Below are 9289 nucleotides of genomic sequence, written 5' to 3' on the forward strand. Positions count from 1 at the left end.
CATTCATCTAGCATAAATATTTTTTTCCAACTGTAGAATTATTTAAGGGCTATTTCGGCATAACTCTGACTGCGGCTCCTCTTGTGGAGTGATTTTTTAGCTTTAATTTGCCCGTAGAAGGTTCGGTAAAATAACTCATCGTAATTATTTAAAATACATAGAAAAATTCACATCCCTCTTGTGGAGTGGTTTTTTAGCTCCCCCCCCCCCCCCCCCCCCCCCCCCCCCCCCGCTTTTCGCATCGGTCCCTCCCGTGTCCCGTCCACCTCCGCGCTCGCCGCCGGTTGCTTGGCTCCCGCTCGCCCCCGCGTCCGCCGGCCGCCGGCCGCCCGGCTCCCGCCCGCCTCCGCGTGCGCCGCCAGCCCGCCCGGCTCCAGGTGGCCTCCATGCGCGCTGCGGACTCCCGCCTGCGTCCGTGCGCGCCGTAGGCCGCCGTCCGCCTCCTCCTCCCCTCCCGAGGACAAGGTGGGAAATAGCGAGGAGGAGCCGCGGGGAGCAGATTTTTTTTGGCTCCCGCTCCGCCAAACCGCTCCAGTCGGCGGAATTTTAGGGGCTCTCTTTGCCTCGCCTCAACTCGACTCGCTCTCCTCTCTTCCGCATTCGCTCGCCGGCCACCAGGCTGCTCCACTCCCGATTCGCCGCCCCCCCCCTGCTCCAGTAGCGCCGCCACCCGACGCCGAGCTGCTCCGGAGCACCGGTATGCACCGCTTCCCCCGTCAAGAAGGTCTGGGCAGTCCCCATTCCCCATTCCCCTCCCCCTTCCTAACCCTAGATGGGTCGCCGCCCACCCTCACTTGTGATTCGTGGCCATGGCAGGTTTCTCCGCCCGTCCCCGGGGGTGGAGCGGTGCCGTTGGCCGCTAGGGAGGAGCCGGGACTAGCGGGAAGCACACCCCACTAGTAAGCCACAATCAGGGGCATTTTTATTACTCCTACTTAGCGGTGATGGCAGCAACCGAACATAGTGGTAAAATTGTGATATTCCCTTGTCATTTCTTGTTCTTAATCGATTTATCTTGCATATCATTAACGGTTTCTCGGAAATTAAGGTCAGTTACTCTGCCTTACAGATTGAAGGAGCTAGGTGCTCAGCCATGCTGTCTGAATAGGGAATTAGGGTTACTTTTGGTGGATTTGCAGCAAGGAAATCTGGGAATGGATTTGCATGCTGCTTAGAGTGCTGTATTAAAGTCTAATTGGGATGGGTTCATTATGCTGCGTGGCAGCGCGGCCACATGGGACAAGCACAGCGAGCCGGGAGTGGTCCTCTATTGGCCGAAGCGACCAGACCTGGCGGACTAATGCTGGCTTCTCCCCACCTGTGTCTAGGGGGTGGGAGTACAGGATCAATTCGGAAGGGTTGTCTTATGGATCCCGTGGTGATAGCGGGGTTGCTGCGAATTACGGGTCATCACTATCATCAAATAGTAAAGAGGCTAGTAGGAGCTGGGAGAGGAATGAACTTCCGCAAGAGCATCGTTACTCTACATCTGAGGGTGCCATTTCCTATTTCAACAGCCCAGATGTCAGCTTCCAGAACCAGCATGTTATGCTGCCCATACTGCATGATTCTAGCGTTGATGAATACATGAGAGGTATGTGTAATTATCTTTATCCTTCAGAAGTTCCAGTTGCTTCCTTAACATTTCGCAGGCTAAGCATGCCCAAGATTGTTCAAAACTTGAGACACATTCATTGATTTCGCTTTCTCTATTGACTAATGATTATGCATCAAATTAAAGATTGTGTCAAACTATCCTCTACTGCTGTTTTATTTTAACATATTTGTTGCACCAACTATATAGGATGTTATGTTGGCATGGAAAATAGTTTTTTTAGTCTTGTAGTTTTAGAGTCCACTTTGGTAATAAAAGTTACTGTTTTTTAAGGGCTAACTGCATATTGCACCTGATTTCCTTTCTGGGGTGAGCAACTAAGAGCTCAAGAGAAACTCATGGACTTGACAAATTGATAGCTGATTTATTGAGATCATACGATCATAGGCATGCTAGATTCCATAACTGCCGCCATAACAAAATTTGTTAGTGTGACAACAGAAACTTGTCATTAGTTATATAGCAATATCGTTGCCATTTATCTGCAACTGGATTGCCGTTTGATAGCAGTTAGCATCAATGTATGTTAGATAAGTCTCACATATGTGCGTCTATGTATCTACCTATATTACTAGATAGGACTAGGTATAGTCCCCCCGGGGTGATCTTGACTGTTGATGGGATCACATGGTGGTTTTATTGGCCTCTTGTGGCTGCCTAGGAAGAACTGAGGTTAAAGTGGTGACTTGGCTAAGTCTCCCACACCTATATATATGTTAGACTGCCCTTTGGGCTTTCATGGGTTGAGAGAAACAGTTTTTCATTGGGGCTAACAATTGGTATGAAGAGCTAGGCTTTCTCTCCCCCCTACCCATCTCTCTCCCCTCTCTCCCGTGCTCCTCCCTCTCTCCCCGGCGGGCCCACCAGGCAGCAGCGCTCCTCCCTGTCCCGGATCCAGCCAGCGGCCACCCTCTCCACTCCTTCCCGCGATTGGATCCGGCGGCGGAGGAGCGGATCTAGCAGGCCGAGGCCCCAAGCCAGGTGGCGGCGGCTGTGGCGGCGCGACACTGGCGCGGTGCGGCGTGCGCGGAGGCACGCACGTGCTGGAGGGTGTGCTGGAGGGCGCGGGCCGGGGCGGCGGCTCGTGCAGCAGGAGGCGGCGGCCTAACAACCATGTTTGGCCTAACAACAAATATTGTTTCATCAAATATAAATGCAAGCAAAATCATAATTTGCTTCACCAATTCTGGACACTTCTAAATGCAGATGGTCATTTATTTGACTCCTGAGTAATGGATTTTGCAAGTATGGTAATGGTTTAACCACTAGCAGCCTTCCTGCTGGTTGGGGCTGATGTGTACTGTGTGTAGTGGAAACAAGGGTCTTACTGGATAGAGTGGCAGACTGAACTTCTAAAACCTTAACCAATTGATGCGACACATGCTGTTATTTTGTGTATGATTTTTGAGTGATTTTCGAAACCTCAATTATGATTGCTAGCTTGATTTTGAGTTGAATTCCTTGATGATCAACTGGCAGATTATTCATCAAATGACCATTCATTTTTTCTCAAATTGGTTCTGTAATAGCATTGGCGTAGCTTGACCATTGACTAGTGATCATTATTGCTGTAGACATTAATCTCAAATGCTATAATTTATATTAAGATGAGTTGTCCCCTTGCATGAGTAATTGGCCCGCTAGGTCAGTAAGTCCATTTTATAGGTTTGAACTAATGCTGTCTAACATAACTTGTGCAACTAATACTCCTTCCAGTCACAAATTATGAGTAGATTATTATAGAATTTTTTCATAAGAATATAATTATCCTATGTGTTACAAAAAATTGTAGTCGAAGTTGTATTTTGGAGACTGTATCGATGTCCAAATTGTCACTTGTTTGTTACTTGAGGGAGTACGTGCTATTAAGTTGGGATCCCAGAAATTGGGAGTGCAAATGTGGCGTCATTTAGTTTGCAAAAAATTTATGCCACAGCTGGATGATCATATATTTCCAAATTTAGATTGCAGATTACTGGTTGCATAGTTTTTCATGATGGCTCCTGGAATCTAAACTGTTTTGTCTTTTGATTAAATGATCATATGTTTCAAGTTTTAGTCATATTGTTAAATGCATTCTAGAGATATATGGCTACATGTTACCACCATCAAATTTAGGAATGATCATTTATCCCCAAGGGTTTTCTTGGTACGGAGTAACCAATGCCATGCCCATGCTCAATGATTATACTATTGTTTTAAACTGACACTTAAGCTTGGGTCTGCATGATATCCAGCATTGGCAACATGTTGAGATGTGATCCCTGATGAGTTATATTTTCTGCGTTAAAAACATATGCACTATAAAATGTTTTGGCAACATGCTAACTTTGGGTGCTAGGTCAATTCAGACTTCAGAGTGTGTCTGAGCCCAAATTAATTAGCAATGGGTCACTGAACATTGCCCCTGAAACGAATGTTCCTAGTAGTGGTTGCCTGGTTGGTAGTTTATAAAAACCTTCCACTGGCTCTATAAAATGACTTCTTGTTGTCATGCTGCTGCATGTTAGGACTTAAGATTCTATATCATACATTGTAGGTATAGGTGCCTGTGGTAGGTTCTGCAACATGACTTGATGCCAGGAGAATGAGGAGAGAGAGGCTGAACATGATGGAGAGAGTTTTACTGCATTTCTTATTGCTGTGTCATGGATAAAATTACCCTACAAATAATACCAGCTTCTTATGATATAGAAACAAGATAGAATAAAATATTGAAGATATGCTATTGAAAGAAAAGCTATTCTGGTGCTCCCCTACAATATTTTCTGTTGTTGCTGTTAGGCTGTGGAAGTAAATGACAAATGATACATTGTTAATGTTTTTAAAATATATTAAATTGCTAGAGCATCTGAGACCTTTAGGTGGTAAGTGTTATGTCACTTATATCTAGTCTTGTTTTTATGATACTCGTAATTTCCTATGATTCCACAATAATCCCACATGTTATATTGTCACTAGTTACTTTGATATTGTGATTGTTTTGGATAAGATTTGCTGGTCTATTGAAGTATCTACCTGGTTGATATGTTCTTTCTTTCTAGCTGAACCATTTGAGTATCTCAACTCTGAATAACCCTTTTCTTTTAGGCAAAGTAGTTCCCATACCAAAACGGTAGCAGTGCAAAGTTACTAATGTCTTAGCAAAATTTATTCTTGTTTTGAAATATTGCATTATTGAATGATCAATAATATGTGGCATGGTTGTAGTCAGTGTTTCAAAGGCATCGCCTAGGCGTTCGGGCTGACCCATCTCGGCATCTCGCCTTGGACAATAGTGAGGCTTTGTCGCCTAGGTGTCCAGGCGTACCCAGGTCGCCTTGGCGCCTTTAAAACACTCCTAGTTTCAATTATTAGTATACAATTTTATAGTCAGCATGAGTGCAAGATGATGCATTTGCTACTCCGATTAGATTATCTATGTATCTCTTCAAAGTGTTTTTTTTTGTTCTGTAATATAGTTTATTTTATCATTTGTGCCTTTACACATGGCTAAAGGGCTCTGTTCGTTTCTTCTGGATTAGCATTTTTTTTAATTGCTTAATACAGTGATTGTGTATCATCATGTGGACATGGCTAAGCAGGTCCATGCAACCATTTTCCAAAGAACTTTACAATACGACCAGTTTTGTTAATTGGGTGTTTTAAACTTTTTATATCCACGTTGTGTTAATGGTGTTTTTTACTATGCAGTTTCAGTTGCTGAGCCGATTGGTGCTTTATTGTTGTCAGAGGTATGCAATAGGCCAGCTGTTGATGTTATGCTATATTCATTTCTCCCTTCACGCTTTAGGGGACAGTTTTTTTCTCTTTGGTGTAGGGAATATCAGGACAGCAGAATAGTGGTGGTTCCACCTCCTCTCGTTCTGAGGGAAGTGAATATGATATATTACCTAAATCATACTCATCAACGCCCCGCAACTTCCCAAGTCGTCGATCATTCTTGTCAAAGCCAGTCCATCCTCTTTCATTTCCAGAACATGCACTAGAAGCACAAGGAAATCAAAGTCCTGTTGCCAGTGCAAGCTCCAACAATCCTCTGCACTCTGAGTACAAGGGAACAGGAGAGGTTCGCTCTCCAGGTCCCATGGACTATGGCAGTGGCAATCATGGGGAGTCAGGAAATTGGAGTGCTGCAAGTAGCATGGATCTTACTGATGTATCAGAACGACCTGAAGCTGATCGAGCTGGACCACTGCGTTCTAATAATATAATGCAGAAAACAAGGTGTGACCTTTGTGAGAGGCTTTTGACTAAGAGATCACCTTGGGGTTCTCGTCGAATTGTGCGCACTGGAGATTTGCCGGTTGCTGGTGTTCTCCCATGCTCCCATGTCTACCATGCTGAGTGCCTGGAGCGGACGACTCCAAAGGGGCAGAAGCATGACCCTCCTTGCCCTGTGTGCGACAAGCTGGCTGGTAAAGATACCGAGCACTGGTCGATTTGCAGGTTAAAAAACGGATTCCCAAGATTGCGTTCCCTAGGGGAAGGGCCTTCTCGAGTTTGGAGCTGTGCTCATGCTGGAGAGTGTGCTGCTGGGGCTGTCCAGATACCAAGATCAAATAGCATTGCACTATTAACTCGGGAGTGGTCACAAGAGGCATGCCTCTTTGAAGGGAGATCCTGGGAAAGACTTGGCTGAAACATCAAAAAGTGCTTGCATGTAGCTTCCTAGTGCCCTTCCGTAGGTAATGTTCAAGACCTTGCATTGTTGTGGTCGCAAGGTAAGATGTATGGGCACAGTCGCATAGATGTTGACATGGCTTGATGGCCCGGCTAGGAAATGACGTAGATATACCTGTGTAGCTGACTAAATTGACCTATCAGTTATCAGGATTGCCACTTCTGCATGTTGCCTTGTATCTGTACCGATTAATTTTATGGGCTGACACTGTTCCTGATGAAGTTGTCTATGCTGGGAATGTAAGAGTGTAGGACCGTGGGTCAACTGGTCTCTAACTTCCAATCCAGTTCTACGAGAGTACTGTCACAATTACCCCTACTTTGTTAACTTTCTATGGTCATAACTCGTAAGGTGTTACTAGTTAATGTTGTGGCGGATGAATGTTTAGAGTTGACACTGCATCGAGACTTTCGATCGGAACGGGATTCATTACCGATACTCCACTAATTTTCGTTTTGGCCAGCACTCTTTTTTTTTTTTTACGTCGCGTCCTTTGTGTCGTTCTGTTGCCGTTTGGAATTTTTAGTCCGGCCCATCAGCACAGCCCTGTTCAGCATGTTACTATATTCTCCTCCGCCGGCCGCGGCTGTAGCGATGGAAGAGGCGGACTTTAGTTGTTATTAATCGATTTTCATGAAGTCATTTTGTTATATAGTGTAGAAATATTTGTTTATTTTTAGATAATATTTAAAAATGGTGCTATGACGGACCCAGTCTAAAATTAGTTGTGCTAGACTCAAAAGGACAGACTGCACGAACCATTATGCAGGATCAATGTGTGCACACATCTAGTAATAAGCCTTGTAGCCTACACAATTTGGTTCGTGGCCAAACTACACCACACCATCCTCGCCATAGGTGAGCACTACATGAGAGAAGCTAATACAAGGCGTTTTACAACGCCTCGGTAGGGTCTAAAAACGCCTCAAATGACTTTCCAAGGCGCTTTGAAAACGCTAAGGTCTTCAATGAAGGGAAAAGTCGCGCATGGCATTTTTTTAAAAAAAACACCTCTAAAAGTCAGATATTGAGGCATTTTACTAAACAACTCCTTATATATTATAAGGCATTTTCAAAAGCAACTTAAAAGATAGCCTCAGGCTTTTAACAAGATACCTAGAGGTCCTTTCGGAGGAGTTTTTAGAATAAAAAAAATATACCATACCATTTCAGCTTCTCAAATCATATAAATCTCACAGATCTTGTTACTCATAACAAAATTACTATTTAATCACAATTGCGCAAATGAAGCCTGAAACAGAAATTAACACTTGACAAGTTAAAAACCTGCAACACACATAGTTACAACTTTGAAGACCAACAAAATTTTGACCCGAACCTTCACAGCTTGCATCTCATGTTCTAAACAAGCTACAAAAATGGGAGATTCACAAGCTTCAGCAGAACAGATAGACAACAGAAGCAAAGCGATGTAGGCCTAGTGTTCGTTCTCCTACCAGAGTTTTCTTTGGCTGCTCCATTGACAGATGTGATGCCACTGGCAACAGTAGACACCTAAATTTGCAAGCTGTTCGGCCGCAGCCAGCATGCAGGTGGCTGCAGGCAGCCATTAGGCCTCCTCCAACAGGTATCGAAATCGCTAGCTAACGTCAGATTTCGGCTTACGTGGAGGTGAGAGAAGATGGAGAGAGAAGCGAGCTAAGGCTGTCCGCAGTGGACTCTCTATCCCGTCCGCAACTTAAACTTCCAGTAGTATATGGAGAAAATTTTGCTGCAGCGGATACTCTAAACGGCTCTGCATCGTTGCGGACGGAGCAATGGCTCTAGACATACAGCGCGGTACGGACGAAACTCCAAACTGTCGATGCGCTGGCCCCCTTTGTCCTTCGCGCTCGTCCCCAACCGTCGAGCACGAGGTGCCGAGCCTCCCGCGGATGTGGAAGTCCGAGCTCGAGCCCGCGGCCGGAGACGCACGTGGGGGGCGGCACTGGAGCCCCGCGGTCGGCCGAGGCTTGAGCTCCGCCGCGGGCCACGACCGGAGACGCACGTGGGGGGCGGCGCTAGATCCGCGTGGGGGAGGAGAGCTCCGCCGGGCCTCTGCCATGGCCGCCGTGGCGCCGAGCTCGAGCCGGGCCATGACGGCGAGCATGGCGACCTCCATGGGCGGCGAGCAGGGGGAAGGGGGGAGCATGGCGAGGCCGCCCTACCATGGACCCGCCTCACCATGGCCGCCTTGACCCGCCGAGGCCGCCCTGCCATGGCCGCCTCGCCGCGCCCACGGCTCCCCGGCGCCGCCACCTCGATCCCCGCCATGTCCGCCACGCGCCGGCACGGCTCCCAACCCGCCCGAGCTCCCCCGCCCCGCAGACCTCCGCGGGCCGCCGCCTCGCAGGCTCCGCTGCCCCGCTCGCCGGCGCGCCGCGAGCCGGCGAGCTCCGCCTCTCCGCGCGCCTCTCCTCCACCTCGCCACGCGCCTCTGCCTGGGCCTCGCCGCCGCATCTTCCGCCCCGCGTCGAGGGAGGAAGGGAGGAGGGGCACGCGCGCGGCCCCGCCCCGAGGCCGGCGCTGGCGGCCGGGGACGCGGCGCCATCGGGGGCTGCCGGTGGTGAGGGAGGAGGGAGGCCGCCGCCGGCCACCTCAGGGGAGCGTCGGAGAGCTCGAGGCCGCGCGGTGGAGGGAGGGAGGAGGGGCGCGCCCATGGCCGGTCGCTTGCTCCGTCCCGCCCCGCCCATCGGCCGCTCCGCCCATGGCCGAGGAAGGGAGAGAGGGAGAGAGAGGGGGCCGCGGTGGGAGAGAGAGAGTGGGGAGGGAGGGGGGTAAAAAAAGAGAAAATAATTATGACATGTGGGCCCCACTCGTGGTAGTTGGTATAGAGTAGAAATTTAGAGAGTGAATGAACGCGAAGAAACTGAATATAGAGAGGAGAATCTCGATGACTAGACAGAAATATTCCTTTTAGAGAGTGACGAGTGCGGAGAGCCTAACGACTAATCCAACGCTAGCGGGTGACACGCCTTTTCACACTTGTG

At 48.1% G+C, this 9289-nt stretch overlaps 1 protein-coding gene across 2 annotated transcripts; it reads left to right on the top strand.

Annotated features, from left to right (window-relative positions):
• Positions 1 to 237: 237 nt before the first annotated feature.
• LOC120651105 lies at positions 238 to 6568 on the top strand. Of its 2 annotated transcripts, none has more exons than XM_039928474.1 (5): positions 238 to 724; positions 817 to 966; positions 1070 to 1594; positions 5309 to 5349; positions 5436 to 6568. In XM_039928474.1, exons 3-5 carry the CDS (start codon positions 1201 to 1203, stop codon positions 6255 to 6257), a joined length of 1257 nt encoding a protein of 418 aa, XP_039784408.1. In that variant the 5' UTR covers positions 238 to 724; positions 817 to 966; positions 1070 to 1200; the 3' UTR covers positions 6258 to 6568. The 2 variants fall into 2 exon arrangements, with proteins under 2 accessions (XP_039784408.1, XP_039784409.1); XM_039928475.1 differs by having other exon boundaries at positions 240 to 697.
• The last annotated feature ends 2721 nt before the right edge of the window (positions 6569 to 9289 follow it).

This window comes from Panicum virgatum, chromosome 9K, assembly GCF_016808335.1.
Source record: "Panicum virgatum strain AP13 chromosome 9K, P.virgatum_v5, whole genome shotgun sequence".
Lineage (NCBI taxonomy): Eukaryota > Viridiplantae > Streptophyta > Magnoliopsida > Poales > Poaceae > Panicum > Panicum virgatum.